This window comes from Trichosurus vulpecula, chromosome 1 (genome assembly GCF_011100635.1).
Source record: "Trichosurus vulpecula isolate mTriVul1 chromosome 1, mTriVul1.pri, whole genome shotgun sequence".
Taxonomy (NCBI): Eukaryota; Metazoa; Chordata; class Mammalia; order Diprotodontia; family Phalangeridae; genus Trichosurus; species Trichosurus vulpecula.
In genome coordinates, this window is record NC_050573.1 from 82,963,731 (window position 1) to 82,989,651 (window position 25,921).

Sequence of the window (25,921 nt, forward strand, 5' to 3'; positions counted from 1 at the left end):
TTTATTGGTCATTACGTATGATTTGATACGTGTGGGTAACTTGCACCCTGGCAGGGATTGAAGTTCAAGTTTTGGGGAGCTGCTTGAGGCACAAAGGGACTTGTTCAAGGTCACCCAGAAACACACAAACACCACTCCAACTTCTCAATCTTTCCAACAGGAAAACTGGAGGACCAGCCCATTAGCCCGGAGGAAGGCAGTCCCCTAGGCTAGTTCTTCGGGATCAGCCCTCAGGAAGGGAGGTGGGGGAGGGGCGGCCAGGCCAAGTGTGGGAGGGGCACGCGCAGGGGTCCCGAGCCTCTGTTCCTGTCCCCCAGCCCCCGCTTTCTGGCAGGAGAAGCCGGAGGCGGAGGCTCCAGCGCCGCAGCTAATCCCCCTAAAGCGCCTGGGGCCTAGGAGGAGGGAGGGGAAGAGTCCAAAGAGGAGGAACGGAGCCAACCAATCCCCGGGGGAGCTTTCGGTGAACAGCCAATGGGGACCGCGGAGCCTCTCCAGCTCGCGCCTTCGGGCGAGGGGCGGGGCAGGATTCATTGTGACGCCAGTGACAGCCTCGCCCTCAGAGCGCGGTGAGGCGGCGGTGGGAGCGGCTGGCTGCTGCGGCTGTGGTGCGGGAGTGCCCGGGTGGGTGCAGGCTTTGGGGCGGCGGCGGCGGCAGCAGGAGCGGCAGCGGCGAGAGCTCGGGGCCGTGCTCGTTCGCTGGCCTGCGGCGGAGAGCTCAGGGCGGGCGCTTGTTCTCCAGCCTGCGGCGGGAGCTCGGGGCGGGCGGTCCCTCGCTCACCGGCGGTGCGGCGAATTGGGGGCGGGCGACCTCTCGCTCGCTGGGCAGCGGCGGCGGCCAAGGTGGTGAGGGTTGAGGGCTGCGTTGGCGGCTACTACCACGGCGGCCAAGACGGCGTCGACCGGGAGAAGAGCGAAGATCAGGCCGAGGGCTAGGTGAGGGTTGCTGGGCCAAGGGCGGGGGCAGGGGTCGGGGTCTGCCAGGGCTGAGGCCTAACGCTCCCTGGGCTGCGCCTCGGGCCTGCCCACCCCGGAGTGGGGAAGGCGGGGGAAGTGGGGCGCTGAGGCCTGCTTGCGGGACGAACCTGAGGAAGCACCAGCCTCGGGGAGGAGAGGCCCAGCTGGAGTCCTCAGCGGGGGAGATTCCGGGGGGAGGGGCAGGAAGGCCTTTCTGTTGGGAAGGGGGGTGTGAGTAGGAGGGGCTGTGTGAGAGGGAAGGCAAGAAAGGCCTCTGGTGATGGGGGGGGGAGGTAGGGAGTACGAGGGGGAGGAGCAGAAGGGCCTTTGGTGGGAGGGATGTGGGAGGGGGCGGGGCAGCCCCGATGGGAGGGGGTATGGGAGGGGGCCTGGGGAGGAGGGGCAGAAAGGCCTCTGGTGGGAGGGGGATTTCAGAGGAGGAGACAGAAGCTGAAAGTCCTATCTAAGAGTAAGAGTGACCTCTAGGAGGAGATGTGATGGCAGAAGAGGGAGCTTCAAAGCAGCTTTTGGCCAGAAGAGTCAATAAGGATGATAATACCTTATATTTTGCCCCCAAAGTGGTTCTTAACAAAAAGATGTTAACCATGATGATTAAAAATGGATCACATTTATATAATATTTTAAGACTTACTGTTATACTTTCCTTCACATATCCCCATGAGGTAGTGTAAGAGTTATCACTAATACTTGGATTTATACCTTTTAATATTTTCTAAGCAATTTCCTCACAACTGCATGAAGTAGAAATAATGTTAAGAACTATTGCCAAGAATATCGTATTCCTATAGTGCTTTCAGTTTTATAACCCCCATCCCCCTGAGAGAGGTGCCACAAGTATTCTCATTTTATAGGTGAGAAAACTCAGAAATGAGGTGACTTGTCCAGGTTATAGAACTAGTAAATATTGGGCAAGGTTTTGAAAACAGTTGTCTCTTGAGTCCATACATTTTTCTACATCATATTGCCAATATATCCCTTGGGGACACTTCAGGTGGTTGGCTGCCTGTGGTCAGGTGAGACTAGCTGGAAGGTTTCACAGAGCAATTTATTTTCTCCTTATAGCCTATTGTTCACCTGCCACTGGGGCCAAAGAGCTGTCACTTGTGCCCAGAGGCTAAACTTTCTCTTTTTCTTGGCATTTGGACACTTTGGCACTCTGGGACATCTTGACATGATGTAACATCAAACAAGTTAGCTAATAGATAGATACACTTGTGAGGGGAGTAAGATGAGAAAAGACTCATAGGATAAGGTGGTATCAGATTGTAGAGTGTGAGGTTGAGTTTGAAGTTTTTTACTGCAGGGTTGACATGGCCATCTAGTCATCTCCCTAAAGATTAGCATGGTAGCAGTTTGAAGGATACATTAAAATGATTTGAAGTTGCCGGTTAGATGTCTTGTTTGGCCTTTTAATTTCCTCCAGTGCCTAGCACAGTGCTCTTTAGTAGTAGACTTTCATTAGAAGTAGTTGGAAATAGAAAGTCAGAGTTTGGAAGAGAGATCAGAACTGGAGATAGATTTCAGAGCCATTGGTATAAAGGTGATTGTTGAAGAAACAGGAGTGAATGGGATTGTTGAAGAAGAGAAGATACAGTGTGCTGAGAATTGAACCTTGAGAAATAACCATCTTAAGGTGTTTCAAGAAGATGAGAGGGCAGAAAAAGAGTATTGATATTGTGTAGACCCTTTAGCATTTATGTCTTTGTTCTACAATAATCATAGAAACTTGGTGTTGGAAGGAAACTCCAGGTATGTAGTCCAACAGGTGTCTGAACAGAATACTTTCTATGTTGCCGCTTGATATATCTTCTTGAGATATCTCCTGAAGGAGCCCTTTCCATAGCTAGATGGCTCTGATTTTGTAAGTTTTGCAAAGTCTACCTCTGTAAGTTCTACCCATTTTGCCTAATTTTGTCCCTGGAATAAAATAAATTTAGTGCTTCTTTCACGCGATAGGCTTCTTAAAAAGTGAAGACTGTTCTATAGTCCTCTTTTCTCCTTTCCCGCCACTCAAGGTGTTTTGCTGAAGTGCCTCTGTTATTTCACCTGACTTCTGGTGTGTCCTCCTTAAATGTAGCTGAGCTGAAGAAGATATTTCAGATGCAGTTTGGCCAGTGCTAATCACAGTGAGACTGTTACAGTCCTTTGATTTTTATTCCATCCTTGTACTTCTGGTAATTGCTCTTTTGGCCATCATCACATTTTGATTCACTGAATTTTCAGTCAACTGACATTCTCAGGCTTTTTTCATATAGTAAGTATTATCTAGCCATGTGTCCCTCAAACTGTAGTTATGTATTTTTTTTTAAACTCAAATGAAGGTTACTTGGTATTCATCCTGATTACATTTCATCTTTTTGAATTTGATTCATTGTTCTAGTCTCTTCTCGGATTCTAGTAATATTACCTTGAATGGTACTTATTCATCTAAGCTTCCTGACACCCAATACAAATTAGAAAAATATGCTAATGATGTTGTCATCCAAGTAATTTTCAATTCCAACATTTATGCAACACCTACTATTTGCTAGGCACTGTCATTTGTAAAGGTGTTGAATTACCCATAGGCACAATCAGATCATTTAGACATTCCATGAGACCATCTTCATATTGATATATCCCAGTCTGCTTATTACCACTACTTTTTGGGACTGTGTACCAGTTCTCAATTCACTAACACTCATCTTGACTACCAGATCATCTTGAGGAACTTTGCTGAAACCCAAGTATACTGTGCTATGTCATCTAATCTATTAAGTAACTTAAAAAAACAAAAAAGGATATAAGGTTAATTTGGCATGACCTGTTCCGGACAAACCTATGCTTAGTCTTGGTGATCACCACTTCTCTTAGTATTTACAAACCCTTTTAGTAATTCACTCTAGAGTTTGCAACATAGTAGATAAACAGTGTGATGTAGTATCTGAGGTACAGTTTAAACCCAGTTCTTCTCTGACTCCCATATCCAGTGCTCTCTCTACTGTAACATAGACACATGCCTATCTGTTATGAGCTTACGATGTGCCAAGTACTATTAGGCATTAGCTCTGCCTTTCACTTACTAAGTCCCCCCAATCTGTCAACTTGAAGTTTTTCCACAGAAAACATCCAAGCCAATATTTCCACCCACTCTTGGTTGCAGAATGGATCTCATCAGTTCATTCTCCCAATCCTAGACTCAAACAGGAAGCCTCCTGATAACATGTGAGGCTTGCACTTGGTTCTCTCTCTCTCTCTCTCTCTCTCTCTCTCTCTCTCTCTCTCTCTCTCTCTCTCTCTCTCTGTGGATATATATATAGGTACACACACACACACATATATACAATCAATAAGCATTTATTTTCTTTCGTAGCTCCCCTGGGGGAGATGGGGCAGGAACTTTGTAACAAAACGTTTTGCTTTATTATGCATATTTGTTACTTAACATTTTTCAATGCTTTTCCCTCCAACCAAGGTAATATAAACAGGGAGCATGTCACCATCACCTCAGCAAGATCAGAATTTAACTTTACGCTTGTTACCCCTAAGTTCATCAAAAGACGACCTGGTTCTTCACATCTTCCTGAAGTACAGTAGGTGTCATTCTACCTAATTGCCTTTGCCAATGCTATTCCCTGCGCTTCACATATCCTGTCCTTCCACCATGAAACTTCCAACACTCATTAGTAGTTCAAGTGAAAAAGACTTAGGGGTTTTGGTTTAATTTAACAAACATGTTATTGAATGCCTACTATGTGTAGAGGATTGTTCTAGGCTTGAAGGACTCCTGTAGTCCTCTAGGAGAATTAAATATAAACAACTAATTGTGATATAAGATAGAATGTACACAAAAATTATACAAATTTAAATTTGCTGACACTCTTAAATTGGAGCTTTTTATCCTTTTAACAGTGAAGAGGTTGTCTCCTATGACTAGAGGAACTGAACTATATCAAGTATTGACATTTTTGCTTTAAGCTACACAAGAAACTAAAGAGAATATGGTAAATAGAAAGTTGTCCAGGAGAAAAAAAGAATGGTGTTAATGTTATCCAGTGGGATATAAATTCTGAGGAAGGGGGTTGTTTCATTTGTCTTTGTATCCTTAATTTCTTATACATTATAGACACTTAAATGTTTGCTGAAGGGAATTGAATTATGCCTCAGGCAACAAAAATAAAAGCTTTTTATGGGACACTTGGTCATGGATCACCATCACTATTTATGGTAAGTATAAACAGAGCGTTATGAAGATAATTACAGCTTATGTACCAACATTTGTTACATGAAAAACTTGACAGCTTTTTCTATACCAAGCCAATATATATTTAGGGTAACTTCAGTATGAAGGTGGGCACAGGGAGGAATAGTGGAAAAAGTTAGAAATTTTGGTTTGAGCTTAAGAAATGAAAGACCAAAGACATGAGGCTTTTGAGTACTGTGTATCATGAATGGTTTTTTTTTTTTTTCCTAAGAAAAGTCAAAAGATGCTGGATGTAGTAAACCCTGAATACCACCACAAAAAAAAAAATTAGTACCTATGGCTCTTACTTAAGGGCCATAGAGATTTTGGAATTATTTCAAGTTTGTTTTATTGAATGACTCAGTCCACTAAATAGACTTGTAGACTTAATAAATATCTAGTACATGTATACCATAATTTTTCAAATGTATGTAAATGCTGTTCTGGCTAATAAAATTCATTTTAAGACATAACTGGATTTACATTTCTGTCATTTTCTCTGAAGAGGCATGGTGTGATCAATAGAGAGTGGGACTTGGAGTCAGGAACCCCTGGGTCCAGTCCTGCCTCTGACACAGACTTCCTGTGTTACCATGGGCAAATCACTTAACTTCTCAGTGCCATAAGCAATTCTCTAAGACTATAGGTTAGAAATAAATGAGCAGTTTGCATCAGTGAAAGGAGTTTGAAAAACAGCAGTACCCCCTACTAATGAAATCCTAGATCCAGACCCAGAACAAAACTTATACTAACAATGCAGCTACAACATGTGGCAGTCTGTGAAATTTTTTGACATACAGAAGGGAAATGAGTGATGTTGTACTTGAAGGTTGGGCATTACTGATTTGGCCATCTGTTTGATTAAATCAGCACTTTACAACAAGCACCAACATGAAAAACTAATGAAGAGACGAATACATGAAGTTATAGCATCTTCAACCTAATTTCTTTGAACAAGCTATTTACTACGAGAAATGGATAAAAGTAAACAAACTTATTCTGCTTATCACCACTTCTTAGAGAAGTTTAACAAATATAAAACATCGCTACAACCAGGCAGCTAGAAGAGTCGACAAACCATCTCACCCAGCAAGTATCTATGTAGTCTCAGTAAACTGGGAGTTATGACAGCCAAGGGTAACACTTGTTCAGAGGCCAATCTTGTTTGCAAAACATCGTAGAAGAGGAAAGAAAATTCAGAGCAGTATGAAAGAATGAAAAGGTAGTAGATGGGAAAACAAACCTGCTGAAAACTTGGAGCGAAACCTAACTAAACCAGATTATTCTGAGGGCAACTACGGATAAAACTGGAAGGATGATGACATCTGAAATGGAAAGGATTTGCCAAATGTTTATATAGCAGTCTGTTCACACCAATGATGACAGCAGATAAAGTAGAAGTGATTAGAAAGAAAGATGACCTGACCACACATATAACAGATGAAACCTGTACTGGAGGTGTCTACCTCAGAAGGGGATAAGGATTGGTTTTTTAACATGCTGTAATTTCCAAAAGAAAAAATTAGTGCCTAAAAAGGTATCCAGGAAGTTAGCAGCTATGGACTCAGGTCTCTACTTACCTCTAGGTAAAATCTTTGGATTTTAAAAAATTTTTTAGAAAGCTTATAAAACTAAAAATGCTATAAAACTAATATGTTATAAAACTTATAAAAGCTTATAAAGTAAAATAAACTTATAAAGTTAGAAGATGTCTTTGATGAAAACATAAAAAAAGGGACAGGCAGGATTTTGTAGACAGCTGACCACATCTTGTTATTTAAAGTTGACTTGAGAGATAGATTCTGTTGCTCTTGTTGTTGCTAATTACTAAAAAGCATTTGACTTAGTAGAGCAAAATACAGACTTAAAGTTTTCATCCAGGAAGATTTCTCCTACTCATATGTTAACATTATGTAAAATTCCTTTATAGATACAATTGTGGAGGACTTTAATGATCCTGATCATTGATCTTAGGCAAACATGAAACCAAGGAGGCACACTCACCAAAGATGTTTGCTATCATGGTCTTTGTAAAGTCCAAGTGGAAAAGGGCTCCTGTGTAGATGAAGTACTTGAAATGCTTTTATTTGTAAATAAAATTCTGCTGAGTGCTTTGATCCCCAAGAATCCTCAGGGCTTCCTCAATGAGATCCATATCCATATGAACCTAAGGGTCATACTTGACTCCTAAGTCTCACCCCATGTAGCCGATTGCTTGCCAGATATTATTTCTACTTTTACCATAGTGGCCTCCAAATTTGATCACACATCCTTAATGATAAAAAATTTTTTGAGCATGTACCCCTGATAGGTGTGTATTTACTGAGATATAAATTTACATACATGTACTGTTATACCTAATAATTGTGTATGTAGTGACATACAAAAAAATTTAAAAGGATGAAATAAAGCTAAATTATTTGATCCTACAGACAATAGGGAGACAGTGAAGTTTATTGAGTAGCAGAGTAATAGTTAGACTTTTGCTATGGAAAAGGCACTTGGGCAACAGTGGAACATGGATTTGAGTGGAAAGAGACTTGAGATAGAGAGTAATTAAGCTATTACAATATTAAAGACAAAAGGTAATAGAGACGTGAAATAGGGTGTTGGCCATGTGAGAAAACAGAAAGAAATGTGTGAGAGATGTTGTAGAGATACATAATGACAGATTTGGCCAACTGAAGTTGTAACCCTGAGTGACTGTAGGGATGTAGTATCCTTGAAAATAAAGAGAATGTCTGAAAGAAGGATAGGTTTGAAGGGAAAGTAATGTAATGAAGTATATGATGAAGAGCACAACCTTTCCGGGCCTCCTCTTCTGTTATGACTCATTCTGTTTCACCTAAAATGTAAAGGATATAGAACTGAAGGGCACTTGTCAAAACCATGAAATGACCTGGTGTGTGTAGGGTGATGGTTTGTATTTTCTTGCCTGTTGTTGTATGGCTGTTGGGTTATAACTTCCCTGGAGGACTGACGGGAAATTGGAGAGTTTGCACATCATGGGGAGGAAGCAAAGCTGAGGATTATTGGGGGATAAGAGTACCTGTGGTTATATTGGAAACAAACTGTGATTGACTATTGCAGGGAGGGTGAGATCTTCTTCCTACCCTCTTTGGTTGAGCACATCTTCTGGTCAGACCTTGGCACTGTTTCACAACCTCTTAAATCAATCTCCTTCTCTATACTTATGTGGCCACCATCCTAGGTGTAAGACCTTCATTGCCATTTCTAAAATTGGTTTCCCTGTCTCAAGTCTCTACCCTTCCTAATCCATCTTCCACTCAGTTGCCAAAGTGATACTCCTAAAGTACTACTCAAACTCCAATATTTTTCTATTATTTCTAGAATTAAATACAAATTTATTTGTGTTATATTCAAGCCTTTTGCATTCTGGCCTCCACTTCTTTACCTGTACTCGATCTAGCCAAATAATATTCCATTTCCCATCTCAGCTGCCTTTACATTGGCATTCCCCCATGCCTAGAATTTACTCTCACCTCACCACTGCCTTCTAGAATTCTTGTTCAGTTGTGTCCAACTCTTCATGACCCCATTTTGGGGTTTTCTTGGCAAAGATACTAGAGTGCATTTTACCAGCTCTTTTTACAGATGAGGAACTGAGTCAGACAGGGTTAAATGACTTGCCCAAGGTCACACAGTAAGTTCTGAGGCTGGATTTGAACTCTTGAAGATGAGTCTTCCTAATTCCAAGCCCAGTGTTCTATCCACTGAGCCACCTAGCTGCCCCTAATTTGCAACAACTGAAATGCTGTGTCATACATGAAACCTTCACTAATCCCTCTTTTCCCAAATTATTTTTTATTTTGTATATGCTTTGATGTAAAATATTATCTCCTTGTATAGAATGTGAGCTCTTTGAGGGCAAAGATTTTTTTCATGTTTGTGTCCTCAGTGCTTTAGCACAGTGCCTGGCATATAATAGGCATTTAATAAACGCTTTCAGAAAGATACTGCAGTCCATTCAGGAAAAAAATCAAACGTCAGCCCTGTTGACTGATTTCTTCCTGGGTCTGGGGGAAAACTATGTGACACACACAGTGAAAGAGTTGAATCCTTTAGAAATCACAAAAAGAAAGTATATAGGTATTTGAGTAGCATCAGTTACACAGCAATCATGGGTCTCAGATTTTGAGGTACACAGCTGATTCAGTCAGCCTAGCGAGTGAATCTCGCTGATCCAGCTCCTTTTTCTTAGAATTTCTGTAGGGTAGCCTGGTGAAGCTATGTGACTATTGTGGGGTAGTTTGTATAATCTTTACTGGAGCATGCATTAAGATAGCCTTCATTGGCCAGTATGTGTGTGTATATAAAAACCTTGGGGTGTAGCTATTGCAAATGGAAATTTAGCGTCAAGGCTAATGTTACTTGGCTCTGGATGTATCAATTCTCTTGGCTCATGGGTAGGCGTATGTGAGTTTGAGCCATGTTTTCAGACCATCATACGATATTTATTATGACATATGAGGAGGTACCTTACTCTTTGGCCTTGGTCATCAGCAGAGGTAGGACCTTGTAAGGATAGAAAAACTCAAGATATATATATAGGAAATGGCAAAAAAAAAAAAATCTAGCCAGTTTGGCTTTGAAGTATGGAGTACATGGTGATGGTTGGGGAATAATGATAAAATGGACAAGAACATCAGTGTCCAGAGTAAGGGTAGTGAGCTTTGTTGTGTTTTATACTGGTTATTATTGTGATTGGTTCCTGGTACCACAACATATGTCTTATGATGAGCTGAAGCATATTCAGATGAGCCAACATGTCATAAAGGGAGTTAAAACATGTCATTAGGAACAGGCTGGGAATAATTAGGGGAAGAAAAGAAGGGGGCTAGGGTGGGAGAGATGGGTGGTTATGATGGTCTTCGGGTAGCTAGCAGGGTTGGTTGTCATACATAATAATGATTAGACTTGTTCTGCTTGGTCATAAAGGAGAGGATTTAAACCAGTGGTTGGAAGTTAGAGATGCAGATTTTAGCTTGGTAGGGAAAAAAAAACCTGGGAATTAGACCTGTCCAAAAAAAATTATTATGGAATTAATTTGCCTGTTGTCTGTTAATTGTTGAAAAGGTTGGAGAGGATGCAGAAGGAAATTTGTTCATGACCTGGAAGGTTGGATTACCCACATAGAATTAGAGAAGACTTGATTTGTCATCATCTAGTTCAAATCCTACACAAATTGTGATTCCTTTCTTTGACTTTGTTTGAAGATTTCTAGTGAGAGCTCTTAGCTCACTAGCCACAAGGTAGCCTTTTTCCAGCATGCAGCCTCCTATAGTCTACATATGCCCTCTAGGGACAATTAGAACAATTCTAATCATACATTTGAAGATGGTGGTGCCAATTATGTGTACAAAGCACTTTCCTCACAAAAATTCTGTAAAGTAATGGAGGGGGTTCCCCTCCCCTATTTTACTCTCCACTAGTGGTTTTGCCTCACTCATATGTCCTTGAGTGTCCTCTTCAATATTCTTTTCAGTGGCTTGCAGAAAGGCATACAAATCACTTGTCTAACAATAAGAGAGGGGGACTTATAACTAGACAATAGACCATATAGACTTCAGAATCAATATGAGTGAACAGTATGACATGACAGAAGTGTTAATGTGGTCTTTGGGTGTATGAACTCATTGCTGTGTTGTATTCCATCTATCAGATTGCAACCTAGCTATACCTTGCTTAGTGTCCATTTTTCCCATAAATCTTCCGTAAGAGGAAGGATTAGGAAAAAGGATAAAAGATTTCTGGTAATATGACAGCTGTCTTAAAGTGTTAAAAGGGCTGTCATGTGGAAGGAGGGATTAGATTTGTTCTCCCTTTATCTTAGCTGAACTAGGAGCAATGGATGGAAGTTTCAGAAGCAGGTTTGGGCTTATAAAGAAAAACTACAATTTGAGCTATCCAAAAGTGTTACGAATTGCCTTAGTAGATGAATGGATTCCTTGTCATTTAAAGTCTTTAAGTGGTAGCATCATGAACAATTGATGAGGATTCCTTCTCAGGTATAGGTTGGACTAGATTATCTCTGAATTTCTGTTTATCTCTGAGATTCTGTGATACAAACGAAGCTAGTAAGTATTGCTGCTCTCCTTTTTCCCAAAGCTCTACTAGTCTAACCATCTCCATTTCATAGTATCTTCTCTTCTCCAGGCTAAATATCCCCACTTTTGCCCATCTTATCTATTATGGTATTTTCTGGCTCTGTCACCACCCTTGCTGGTAAGAGATGTGGTCTGGATATGATCCAGGTTGTCAATGTGCTTTCTAAAATGTGCCTAGAACTAAACATGGTAATCCAGATGTGGTCTGGCTAGGGGAGTAGTACAGTAAATCTTGCACCTTCATTTTCAAAAAGTATGGAACAGAACAGGCCCAAGGACAGACACCTGGGGCAAACGACTAGACCCTTCCCTCCAAATTGACATTGCTTTGCCTGTATCCATTGATGTAGACAGCATGAGCTTTTTTTTTTTTATCACATAACCCTGCTGACATCAAGATATGCTTAAACGACTTTTAGTGAATAACTTTTCCGAAAACTCATAAATGATGTCTCTAATATGTGAGAATTTAGCTAGGTATTAGTCAGGCTTACTGGTCTGTAGTTTAGTGATTGTACCTTATTCCTTTAAAAAGAATCAGACTTTTCTTATCATCATCTTAGCCATTTCACATAATCTCAGAGAAGTGATCTAGTCCAACTGTACTAAGATAAGAATTCCATCTATTACATCATGTTATCATTGAATTTTTGCTTAAAAATGTCTGATGAGAAAGAAGAACATTATGTCCTGAAGGAGTACATTCCATTGCTGGATAAAAATTAAAAATGGTTTTTAGAAAGTTTTTCCTTATATCAAGTCAAAATAGACCTCACTAATAACATCCATTGTCCTTGGTTTTATCCTTTAAAGTCAAGCCTAATTCTTCTTCCATGTGACCACACTTCATGTACTTTAAGATAACTGTTATTCGCTGCCCTGTGTCTTTTCTTCTCTAGTTCCTTTAGCCCTTTCAGGGTATGATTCAAGGTCCTTCTTTATCCTGGTCACAATTAAGGACTGGGTCTAGCTTATCAATATCCTTTCTAAAATACAGTACCCTAGAATTGGACATATGGTACTAAGATTTCTGACCGAGGTAGATCATAGTGGTATTATTGCCTCTAGTCTCAATTCATTAGCCTTAGCACAGTGCCTGCACATAGTAGGCCCTTAATAAATGCTTGTTGATTTGACTGGAAGATTACATTAGCTTTTTTTTTTATTATTATTATTGTAATCACACTTTTGGTCTTAAATTGAGATTATAATCCATTTAAACCCCAGGTCTTGTTAACATGAATTGCTGTCCAGCCTATCTTTTATTTAAAAGTTGATTTTTAAAAATTTAATTATAAGCCTACATTTGTAATAATGACTGGCATTTTTATAGCGCTTTAAGGTTTCAAAGCACTTTATATAGATTATCTCATTTGTGCCTCACAACAAACCCTGTAAGGTCGGTACTACAGGTATTATCTCTATTTTGCAGACGAGGAAACTGAGGCTCAGAGAGGTTAATTGACTTATCCATGGTCACACAGCTGGTAAGTGTCAGAGGAAGGATTTGAACCCAGGTCTTTCTGGAGTCAGGCTCTACTACTGTATCTGCTACTTTATCTAATTCATTCTCATTAAATTTCAATTTAATTTTGATCCATGTTCTAACCTGTTGAGATTATTTTTTGATTCTGACTTATGTGCTAAGTACTTATGTGTTAGCTATCTGTTTTATGATTTACAAATTTGATAAGTATGCCATTCTACCTTTATTAAAATCATTGTGTAAGGTTCTGTGTGAGAGAATGATTCATCAATGGGGGTGGAGGGAAATCCTAGTATGGAAACTACCTCTACCAATGCAGATTGACAATTCATCTGTAGTTTATAGTCTTAGAGAATAAATATCCTGGGTTGCTGAGAAGTTAACTGACTTATCTCAAGTCGCACAGCCAGCGTGTTGAGGTAGGACTTAGGAAGACCTAGGTGGCCCTCTGCCCACCATGCATATTGCCTCATCGATAAGTGTGTATATATATATATATTACGTAGCCCAGTGCCAAGGATACATCTATGATACTCTTCACTAGAGGCTTTCTTTTAAGGTGACATTGAATCATTAACTGCTCTTTGGTTTGGTTGTGGTCACAAAATATCATCTGGAAGGAATGCTAGAGTTCCATCTTGTTTGTAGATGTAAAAATGGAGCATCATAGAAGGGAAGGGACTTGTTCCAAGATCACACAGCTGACTTATGAAGTGTGATTTGAAACCAGGTATTCCTGTCCCTTGCTAGCCCAGAGCTTTTCTTTTCCTCCACCTTCAGTTCCCTTTACCCCACAGCTTCTTCCCTCTTTCAGCAACCTCTTTTTATTCATCCTGTCTTTACTCCTTCTCTCTGAGATCTTTCCCTCTAGTCTTATCTTGTCCATACCTCATTCTGCTGTTCCCACTTTCCTTCCACTCTTGCTACCTTTCTCTCTCTCCTTTCCTCACCTCCCTGAGGTGCCTTCTGATATTGCTTCCCCTTAACAATGCTGAGGTGCAGCCACTTGAGCTCCAGGGGCAGCCTTTCCAGCTCGGGTCTGATATAGTGACAGCTCACCAGCAGTACCTGGAAGAGTTACAGCACTGTCACTACTTTGGAAACAAGGTAGACATTGATCTTACAGCTGTGGTGATCAATGAGTCACTTAAAATTTCCTGTCAGTGAGATGATGTTTGCACTATGTAACTTAAATGGCTTCAAAGATCAGTTGTGTGCAGGTGACTGTTACCTTTTCCCAGAATCCACCCCATATTACTAGCTGCCTTCTTGGTGTTTCTATCTTGATGCCCCCTAACATGTCAAACTTGACATGTTCAGGATGAAATTGATCATCTTTCCCCTAAAACTCAGTGGTCGTACCTAAGCTTGAATTATAATCATTATAATCTCATTTCCTATATCAAATCAATTTCCAAGTTCTAGCAATTCTAACTCCCCAATACAGATGATTATGTTCCTTCTCCTTTCTCTCTTCATCACTGTTTCAAACCATCATTTCTCTCTTAGACGATTACTAGCTTCCTAACTGGTCTTCATGTTTTAAGTCTTTAACCCTCCTTCACAAAGCTGCCAAACTAATTTTCCCAAAGTACAAATCTGACCACTAAAAATAAGGAAGCCAAGACCTAGTAAGGTCAAAGGACTTGAACAAGGTTACATAACTTGTAATTGATGGAGCTGAGCTCAGAACCCAATCTATTCTATTATGTACCTCCTGCCTATCATTGACTACTATTGTGTCCCCATGGTGCCTAGCCCTTAACCTCTTCCTGCTTCGGGGGCAACAGTGTTGACTGTGACTCCAAAGCCTTCATACTATACATAACCGTCATATCCTAGAATTTTAGTGTTGGAAAGGACCTTAAAACACAACCAATCTAGCCATTCCCTGGCATGTAGATGGAAGAACCTGAAAATATGAGCCTCAATGGCAGGAGGTTGTAGCAATTCAAGTATAGGTCAGCTGCTGAACAAGAATCTTACAGGGTGGGGATGGTGAGGATAAGACATGGCCCAGTACATAATAGCCATTCAGATACTGATTTGGATTTCGATAACTACTAGAAAAGCAGAGAGAAGTCTGTGATGGAATTAGGTCCTGAAAGATATGGTCACTTGGAGGCCAAGGTATGGCATTTGGGTGAGGAAGAGCACATAGAGCTGTCAGGCCCAGCTCTTTAGTCTGATTCCCAAATAACCATTCTCATTTGTTAAACGCTTTTCCTCCTGGCAGGTACTACCTGTCCTGTGTAATAGGTGGCAGTTGCCCACCGTATTCAGCCATGCGTCCGCTGGTGTTCCTGTGTGCCCAGCAGGTGATCAAGGATGAGGAATCTGCATGCCAGGCCTTGGAGCTTCTGCCACAGGACCTGTATCCAGTCCTATTCAAGGCAGCCTTTATGCATGGGAAGACACTGTTGCTCCAGGCTTTGGTGCATACGTGGCCCTACCCCATCCTCAGTTTTAAGCAATTATTGCAGGATCGGCCACACTGCCGCAGGGCTCTGAGGCAGGACTGGCCACATTGCCTCCGGGCCCTCCTCCAGGAGTGTCCAAACTGCCCACGTGCCCTGCTTCAGGACCGGCCTGCAGAGGAGCTGGTACAGGCAATGATCATGGGAGTCAAGGCTCGACTGGAAGAGGCAACAGATAATGGAACCCAGCAGTCCCTCTACAGGTAAATGCTTAGCTCCTGCTCACCTGAGGTAGGGGGTAGATATGGCTGTGGAGGCAGCCAAGACTTCAGCTTACAGGAGGGAACCTTTTTAGAACCCATAGTAGCTTTGGAAACAGCTGCAAAAGGGAAGAATCCTGGCAACCACCATTTATTATGCAGTACTGGCTCTTCAGGGACTGGGGCCAGGGCCTTCTTAAAGGACACAGCCAAACACATTTGCTAAAGTAGCAGATATTCTCAGCCAGGAAGAAGATAGAGGCTACCTGGAATCTTTGTTAGACCACAGGAGCTTGAGGACAAGTTACTTCAGGAGCTTCCTGGGATTTGTTAGAAGGTGCCTCCTAGGAGAATCATCATTGAGAAGGAGGCTCCCTGTATCTATTTTTAGATTAAACTTGATCCTGGAACGACACTAGTAATACCTAAAGCTCAGGCTTGTGCTGTGCTAACCAAGCACTGTGGCCCATTATTAGTGTCCTCCCTGTGAGATACAACAGAGGGGCAGCATGAACAGGCAGAGCATCTGCTCTGGTCAGACTCCATTATGTTCATGTCCTAGCCAAGGACATTGACAAACTGGAACTTACCCAGAGCAGAGTACAGGCAGAATGGTGTGAGAGGGTGGGATGCAATTCCTTAGGAGATTTGCTGAGAGTGTTGAAGAGAAGACCTGAGAAGACATGATGACTGTCTTCAGATATTTAAGGGGCTGTTAGGTGAAAGAGCAAAGAGACTTGTTCTAGATTTAACCAGGAACAGTGGATATTAGTGGCAGAGAAGCAGACTTCAGCTTGACAGGTGGCTGTTCCTTACTTGGAGGTTTTGTCCTTACCCCAGGAGTTGGGTGTCTTTGATTTTAGCAAACACTTGGCACTATTATGGATTCAGTTGCTTCTGGTCTTGGCTTACATCATCTGTTCTGTTTCCTATTTTTTAACCAAATTTTGATGCTTACGATTTTATTAGTAAATTTAAGATCTGGTTATTCTAGGCCCCACTGATAGTCTTTGAGCAAAGGCTGGATTAATCACTTTTAGGATGTATTGTAGAGATTCTTCAGGCACAGCTTGGACTATGTGTATAGACTTCTGAGATCCCGTTGAATTGTGGCATTCTATGATTCTGTTTTAAGCTTTCCACTCTCTTTTTCTCCTCTTCTTTATCACAGCCTCATTATATTATGATCTCCACTTTACCCAGGAAACTGGGACTCTTAAGGTTAGCGGTTACCCATTCTTATATTTAATTATTTCAGGTATATGCTAGATAAATTGGGATGAGATTATAAGGATATGGGATGCGTTCTGGCCCAGGGTCTCACCTTCTCCGTCCTTCCCTCAGGAGGCATCCACTGCAGCTATTAGACATGACTGGACTCCTGGATTATGGCTATGAGGAAGACCTAAAAACTATGAAAATGTGGGCCCGTACCATGACCATGGCCCAAGCTGGCATTTGCCACCTCTTGGACAAAGTTGAGCAGCCAAATGAAAGCCCCAACAAATGCAGGAAGGTCGAGGACCTGCCGTGTACCCTTCTTCCCGTGGAAGTGCGTGTAGATCTCTGGGTGACTCCCTCCTCCAGTGGCTTTCTGAAGCAGGCCCTACAGAATAATGCTGTCAGCCCCCTGCGCTTGTGCTGCCGGGATTTCCGAGCTGAAGACCTCCCGCCAGACATTACTGTGGATCTCCTGGGACTATTGGATCATTCAAGCTTACGCCGGTTAGATCTGTCCTTCTTTACTCTAGAAGCAGGGGGTGTGTGGGAGATCGTAGCTTCCATCATGAAGTTCACTAATCTGCTGAGCCTGAAACTTCAGTACAGCAACATGGATGTGTGGCGGCTCTGGGCCATGTTGGAAGGCACTTTCAGCTTCTTGGCTTCAGAAATGAGCAAGCTGAAACGCCTCAAGGAGCTTAATCTGGGCACCTCCTGGCTGTCAGGCCAGCTGCGGCAGCTGCTCAGGTGAGTGAGCCTCTCATTCATGTACCTGCCTTTGCTCCCAGTAACTGATCAAGGCCTCTTAGCTCAAAAGGAGTCTCTGATGAACATCAGCTCCAAAGCTCACTAATAGAAACTGTTCAGCTTGAGAGAAATAGACTCCTAAATATTTGTCTAAGGGCCCCCTTCTCTTTCTTTCCTTAAATCTAAATTTCTTGTTTGTTTTTACAAACATGTTAGAGTGAAAGGACTGCTGGAGACCTGCTCTCAAATCCTTGTCCCAGAACTTCCGGCCATTCAACTTTGGGCAGCTGGTAATCTTAGAGCCCCAGTTTCCTAGGTAAAGTGGAGATCATGATTCTTGCTACTCTAGCTCCCTCCCAGAGCCAGTGTGAGGAAAGCTCTTTGTAAACAGTGAAAAAACTGGGAGAATGAGTTGTTGATCATCATTATGTCGAGAACTCTGTGCCTTAAAGCTTTGTACTTTTCTCTCCTGTGTGTGCTTTTCCTCACCATGACATTGGGCAAAAACTTGCCCCTCTCATCTTGAGGAAAAAGCTGCCTGGCCAGCTGGTGCTTAGGAACTAGCCCCAGGAAGTTAAAGCACCATCCTAGCTTCCTTGTGTTTGTTCCATTTTCCATGGGAAGTAATAGCATTTCTGTGTCTTTCTTTGCAGCGGCCTACAGTGTCCCCTGGAAAGCTTGGAACTCCCTGTCTGCTACCTGCTCCCTGTGGACTTGAGCTACTTGTCCCAGAGCCCCCATGCTCCCCACCTCAAGAAGCTAGACCTGAGTGGCAACAACTTGTCAGGTGACCTCTTGCCCCCCTTCCAGGCTCTTTTGGGGGAGGCTTCAGCCTCCTTGCTGTGTCTGAAGGTGACAGAGTGCCAGCTCATGGATGTTCACCTTATTAGCACCCTGCCGCTTCTGTCCCGCTGTACACGCCTACGATATCTTGGTCTCTATGACAATCCCCTTTCTAGCATTGGGCTAAAGGCCTTGCTGTCACGCTCTGAGGTAATGCCTGACCTCCAGCTGGTAGTATACCCCTTTCCTGTGGACTGCTACAAGGACCTGCCTGGTGTGCCCCTTTCTGCAAACCTCTTGGAGGACTATATTGATGAGGAGAAATTTGCTCAGGTTCAGGGAGAGATGCACCAGATGCTAATAGCAGCAGGTAGGGCTGATGTGCTATGGACCACAGATGTCTATGGCCCAAATATGCCCGACTACTTTAGCTTGTGACAGGAAGGCTGCCTGCCAGGGACAGGGAGGCCTTTGCAGTCATCCATTCCCCCTGGGCCTGGTAGGAGAGCCTCCTTACCTTCTGGGCTGCATGTCTTGGGGACAGGTAGGGAGCCACAAAACCTTTGCTCTCCTTGCCTCCCATCTTCAGACAGGGGAATGGGACTAACTAACTGGGAAGCTCCAAACTGTGCCTCACCTGAAGGGTCCTTGATAAGGATAACTAATGTGAATGAGGAACTCCCAGTCAGTGGGGTAGGTCCAGTAGTCTGGAAGCCCATTCAGTCAATGAATTGTTCCTGTGGGAACAATATCTATCTATGCCCCAATGAGTGAAGGGAGTTGGCATTCATTACTGAGGAATGGAAGGTCATATACTAAGCTTAGGCCCCAGAGCTTCTGAGTTGTAGATCACTGATCTGGAGTCTCAAAAGCTCTCTTGGTCAAGATTAAGCCGTAGCCTTTCCCTTTCTGTCCTATCCTTTGGAATGCACAGCTACTGCTGTGAACTTCTCTTCTGCCAGGCTAAGGATGCCCACTTAGTTTCTCATGTCTTCTCCTAGGTTCCTGGTTTCTTTTCTCCAAGAGTCTCCCTCCAACTCTTTTTTTCTTTTGAACTTCTACCTCATCCTGGGAAGGGTTTGAGCTTAGGCAGGTGCTAGCCCCCTTCTCAGCTACATCAGCCTTAGCTACTCCTCAGTGTCATCCTTCAGTGGCATGAAGAAAGAGGCAGTGGAAAAGGGCAGCCTGTGGGACCTTTCCCTGGACCTTAGGCCTGGTTTTTCTTCAGCTTCCCCAGGGCTCAAGTTCTTTTTTGAACTTTATTCTGAGTGATTTTGTCCTTGAGCCCCGGGTTTTAATTTTTCACCATTTTTCTAAATGTCACTGATTTTTAACCCTTTTGGCTTGAGATGCCAAGCACCACTTGGTCCCTGCGCCTGCTTGCTCCTGAGCTCAGATCTACTGACTTTTCTTCCTTTTTTTGCTGCTGCCACTTGTATTTTGGTGTACCTAGTTTTGCTTCATTGGTCCTTTTTTTTCTTTTTAACCCTTTTTCTCTGTGCTCCACACACATATTGTCTAGGATTTATTCCCAAGTTAAAGGAGAAGGGTATTGATTCAGAAATAATATAACAAATTAGTTACAATCCGTTACAACAAAAATTAATTCCAGGACAGACTTGATTATATTTAATTTTCTGAAATGTTCTCTGAACTTGGCCCCTGTGTTCTTTCATCTACAAACGTATGCCACACCCTCTAGGGCCCCAGAAAAGAGGATGACAACACTTGTCTCGGAATCCCACTGCCTATTTGGGATTTTCTTCCGACAGCAGATCCCAGTTGTAATCAGGATGCTTCCTGATTGTTGCTCAGTGATCACCCACATTCTTACATAATCACATTACTAAATATCTTCCCCTGTTTCTGCCCAAAGTAGGGGAACAGGTGATAAAGAACTACCTATCACTGAAGTGTTTTTCATTTTTCCATTACTCAGAAACAAGACTAATTCTATATTTCTTTAATATCATCTTGCCCCTTCCAAATTTCACAAAAGACAATCCCTTTCATTCCCAGGATCCCAGGAGTACATGGTGCTTGAGTGGGGTTGGTGCTTATCGTACTGAGAGAGGAGGGCATAGTGATAGCCAGCAGTTTCCTCCCCAATCCCTCATCCCAGAGGAAAAAGCTGTCTGGCAGAACTAGTGCCTGTCCCCTCCCCTAGCCCTTGCTTCTTTATCCCTACTTTCTTAGACATTGGAGCAAGAAAGTCTATATGTTTGTATGTAGACTTTGTTGTTTCCTGACTCCTGAGAGAAATGGCTATGGCTAACATATGCATAGGGACCTGCTGACATTTTGCTTATCCAGGCTGACACATCATAAACTGAATTACTTCACAGATGATTCATAACTAGCCTGGCAAGCACAGGTAGTGAACCTGCTGTCTTTCTCTGGAACCCTGATGCTGACCTGAACTTATCAGGATTCCAGGGTAAAAGGAAGGCAAAAGGACCCCCTATTCCTCACTCAGTGTGTCCTGTTTGCTTGGCCATCTTACTAAAGGTGGGAAAGTAAAGGAGCAGGAGGAAAGTCTCAAGCTATGAACAGGGTAGCTGGATTTTACTCCACGTGAACTGTTTGCTGACTTCCCCAGCCAGTGCTGATGGAATTGTACCTAAATGAAGGACTTGACATTCATTCCTGTTAAATTTAACCTCGCTTCTTCGTCCATTTTGTTGGAATCTTTGTGAATCTCAACTCTGTTGTTCATGGGTAGCTATGTGCTACCCAGTTTTCTGCCAAGAATTTACAAGTTCAAGTGATGGGTCCTCAGATTGCTCTCTGTGGACTGGCTATTGGAACTGTTATCTTTGAGTTTTCATCATTCCCCTTCAGTAGCCACATTGCCCTACAAGGGGAAGGGTATGTGTGGTGGGGGGTTTGCATACCAGCATATAAGCCTGTGACATCCGTGCTCAGGCATGTCAAACTCTTGGGTACTGAGGAGGATTCAAAAGGTTGCTTTTACTGTATGGGGTGAGGGGAGAGCCAAACCAAGTCTTTTCTTCTAGTGTTTCCTCCTTTCCTGGGGCAGACAGAGAAATATAGGTCCTTGGTATCTCTCTTAGAGACTAATGATGTCCCAGAATTTAATCCTTGGGAGCATACAAGCCTCCCAGACTAGGACTTGGGTGTACCTGGTTCTGAGCCCAGGATGTTCTCTGGCTCAAATCTAACCTGTCAGAGGCCATTTCAGTTGTTTTCCCTACTCTGTGCCTCCCTTTCACCACCTCCATCAAGAACCCTTAGAGGAAACAGTCCAAAATGACTATGGCCCCTAGACCTGAGTGGGGGTGGGGTCAGGGTAATTGAGGTACTCCATAGGTGAACTGCTGCAGTGTTATCCAACCAATATTTAGGAAACTGATTTGCCTAAATGAAGGCCTTCACATTTTTCCGTGATAAATTTTATTTTATTTTATTTTTTGATCCATCATTCCAGCCTGTGAGTTCTTTGGGAATCTTATCTTTGTGGTCCATTGCTACTTAGCTATTCAGCTTCCATTTAATAAACATTAAATTCAGGATAGGATCAAGGCACAATGATTGGGGGGGGGGGGGGCAATTAAAAAATAGAATAAAGACACAGGCCCTGCCCTCAAGAAGTTAGGATTTAGTAGAGGAAATAAGATGGACACAATTCTAAAAGGAGAGATTTAAGGAGGGGAGAGGTCACTTTCTGCTAGGGAAAAGAAAAGACCTTTTTATGGCACCTTAGTTGAATCTTGAGAGATTTTAATGGGGAGTTTTAAGCATGAGGAATGATGTGAACAAAGACATAGAGAAGGAAAAGGATGAGATAAAAGCTGGTAATGAGTAGTCCATCTTAGCTGACAATAGATTATATAAAAGGGAGTAGTATGAGATAAGGCCAAGACAGCATGTGGAGACCAGATTGTGGAGGGTGTTAAGGACAGGGTCAGAGTTCTATACTTCATCAAGTAAGAAAGCAGAAATTGATGAGGTCATTCTTAAACATAGAAGGTCTCTATAATCAGAGGATGACTGGAGGAGGGGCAAGATTAGAGACATGGAAGATAAGTTGTGTTTGAGGTGTCCGTGGAGAACACAGGCCTGGAATCATGGAGATAGGTCAGGTCTAGAGACAGAAATTGGGGAAACATGAGAGTAACAGATGATAATGGGTATTAGGCCCCCAAGAAAGAAGAAAAGGCTGCCTTGGGGGGCACTCCTCAGATTACTGCTTTAGGTGTTCCAATATTGAGGTTGATATTCCTGCTGGGTGAGCCACAGTGCAGTGTCTTGGACCCCAAGGAAAAGTCATTGATGCTTCTCATGCTGTTGAAAAGACGTATGGACCCTGCAGGGAACAGCTGCAAAGTAAGATATTTTAGTGAGTTTTTACAAGTCTACTTCAGTGTCACCTCTTAGCAGTTCACATCACCTCCAACTTTGCTTGTTTTTTCTAAGAAGGAAAATGCTTTTCACATAAGGGAGGTTGAAACATGATTGGATCAGAGGGAATTGGGACCTAGGAATCTGATTCTCTCAGCCTTTCTCACTGCTATTCTGCTTCTTAGCCTGGCATTCAAAATTCCATGCTATCACACTTTCACACTCACTGTGCAGACTTGTTAGATGACCACAGATGTTGCACTCAGTGCTTCAGACAATCTGGACTACTTGCCATTCTTCTCTCAACCTATGTCCAGCTTTGTCTAGCTTCTGTGATTTTGCTTATGTCATTTCCTGTCTCTGTCCCAACCCCCAGTCGTCTCTTTTTAAAGCCTATGTAGCCCTTTAAGGTCCAGCTCAAATGCTATCTCCTTTCCCCCCTCCCCCCCCCTTCCCCCAGTCCACAAAGCTTCTGCTCCCTTGCTCCCTAAGCCCATTGCTTGCACCACCTGTCATGCACTTATGAACCCAGAATGTTTAGTCTTATAGTTATTTGTGTGTGATGCATCCCCTTGCTAGATTGTGAGCTCCATGAGGGCAGAGGTTATATCTTACCTAATCTTTTGTGTCTCCCCTCAACCCAGGCACAGTGTTCTGCTTATAGAGGGCCCTTGTTAAATGTTTGTTAGAAGTTCATTAAGTGAGGAGGTAGTGGAGGAACACGTAACTATAAAAAGAGTTCAGATAATTTGGGCCTGCTGGCATTATAGCTGCTGAGACTGTGAGGGTGGCAAAGTCAATTAGAGCTGCCCAACTGAAGAGAATACGGAGGAGCTTGGAGAAGGTGGCTGCCCAGAAACAACAAGATAAGAAAATCATGAGGCCAGCAGAACATCTGGACTTGACAAGAACTCTGTTTAGCTCTACAACTTGTTGTTTATTTCCATACCAAACTCCTCACCTTCTGCTCATCCCCTGCCTGTAATACTACTTCCTCTTCAGCTGTGCCTTCCCCTCAGCTCCCTAGCCTGGATTCCCAGTTACTGAATTTCTTCAGCAGAAGAGTCTCTCCTCCCCCATCCCCTGTCTGCTTGGGAGCTTCCCCCTGGCTTTGGGGCCTCTGGATTGGAAAGGCTCCAGTGTTCACCCTTGAACCTGTTTCATCATGTGCCAAGACACTTGAAAGAACTTGGTTTGTTATGGGGAAATAGCTGTCAGTGGCCGGGGGGATCCTGGTGAGTGGGAGAGGTGCCCTGGATCTGGAGATGAGTATGTGCTGTCCCCGTGTCTCCTTGTGCTCTCAAGTGTTGGAGAAGGAGGGCCAGGGCTGCTTGGGTAGTGTTGTCTAGATTATGTGACCTCCAGAAGAACAGCAACTGTGTCTTATCCAACCTATGTATTTCCCTCAGTGCTGAACCCTGGTGCTCTGCGCTTAATAAATGTTTGTTAAAGTTGAAGTTTGCTGAAGAGTCATCCTAGCATTTGCCCAGGGAGGCCAGGACTAGATTCCATTTTTTTTTAAATGGCTGAATTTGGAGTCCTATGGACCTGCATTTGATCTCATCTCTGCCAATTAATAGTTAACACCTTGGAAGAGTCGCTCTCCCTTTCCAGTCCTCAAGTTTCTTCCTATGTACAATGATGGGTTTGAGTTAACCATAGTCTATATGGTCCCAGTTCACAAGTGATATGTACACATACTCCTTTGTCCTCTCTGACTGATGGGACTATCCACAGAGTGCCTAGGACAGAAGGACCTGAAGACCAGGGTGGGTGTTAGAGAGGGTTTTCTTTTTCCTCATAGCCCAGGTGCAGCTTGGGCCTCTAGCTTTGGGCTGTGGTTGTCACTTCTGTACACTCAAGCAGCCCTTAGGCACATATATCTAGGGCTGGAACAAATCAGAAGATATCCAATCTAATCTCATTTTCTAGTTAAGGAAATTTTAGTCCAGAGATGGTGATTTGCTTAAGGCCACACAGTGACAACTAGAATTTTAATTCAGACTCCCTGACTACAAATCTAGCTCTCTTTTTATTGTACCACGTTGTCCCTTAAACAATTTGGAATGAAGGGTTCATGGGGGTTTCCTTTGTCAATCATAGCTATCAGAAGAGGTATGGGTGTGTGTTTGGAGGGGGGTGGAGGGTGTGGACAAGGTTCCTTTTATGGTTGGAGAGGGACAAATTTCCCAAGAGCAGAGTTGCCACCTCTCCTGAAACCTGGACTGTATCCTTGGGTCCCTATTATAGTAAGAGCTGTGTCTTTGAGCCCCCAGAGGGAGTATCTGATCTGAAGAACCTAATTTACCCTAAATATCCCCACAAACCTTTAGCCAAATGAAGGTGGACAGAAAGACAAAGGCTGAATATTTCTGTGACAGTTCCTAATCCCATCTCCTGCCAGCAGGCTCCTTGGTTAGGCCTATAGAGATGTCTCACTCCTATCAGTGAAGGGCAGAGACAGCAGCCAGTATGTTTTCTCTGGAACAAGAAACTGACCCATAGACATCAAAAGAGGAATCAGACCCCAGCGTGAATAAATATAGGACCAAGAGAGGTCTTTGCAGCTCTGATATACCTTGGGAATGACACTCCTTGTGTGTCCATTAGTGCTGAACTCTGATTCACAAAATCTTGGTTAAAATTCTAGCACAAGTTACTTTCTGTGTTACCTTGGGTGAACCATTTCTCTCTGGGATGCTCTTCTAAAATGGGTCCATGAACTTATTTAAAATTTTTTAAATAATTTTAATATAATTGTTTTCCTTTGTAAATCTTATTTTTTTTACTCTTAAAAAGAAAAAAAAACCATGCTTTGAATAGGTCCATAGGTTTCACCACACTAACAAAGAGTGAGCTTGATCCAGGGTTAAGAACCCCTGCACAGAAATGAGGTGGGTGGGTGTATTGCCAGTCATGGCAGCACACCTGAGGACTGCTGCTGTGAATAATTTCAAGGGTCTAATCGCATAGTATAATGAACTCTCTATTTATTCAGCAATAAACCAAGGCATTGTTCAATAAAACATAGCATAACATTCATGGCAACATCCTTAAGCAAAACATATCATCTAGTATATATATATATTTCATATCACTCGGTATATCATATGGTACATAAGTATATATCATTGCATTCAGTAGCATTCCCCAAAATACTTGTTTACACAACAGAGGGTCCCAGGCTAAGGTGTTCCTTAGCACAACACATCCTTAAGGGGTAGCAGAAAATGCCACACCATTGACTCCTAGGTCACAGTAAGAACAATCTCCTTAATCATTACCAAGCATGCAAGTAAAGTCTTCTTTCATCCTGACTA

The 25,921-nt window shown here is 42.7% G+C and overlaps 1 protein-coding gene across 1 annotated transcript; it reads left to right on the plus strand.

Annotated features, from left to right (window-relative positions):
- The first annotated feature begins 471 nt into the window (after positions 1-471).
- Positions 472-24,058, plus strand: LOC118834890 (leucine-rich repeat-containing protein 14-like). Its single transcript, XM_036742326.1, is given in 7 exon segments — positions 472-507; positions 509-592; positions 595-682; positions 4,430-4,547; positions 15,048-15,491; positions 16,833-17,456; positions 18,110-24,058. Coding segments are annotated over 7 exon segments (1,962 nt in total). The 3' UTR covers positions 18,678-24,058.
- Positions 24,059-25,921: the final 1,863 nt, after the last annotated feature.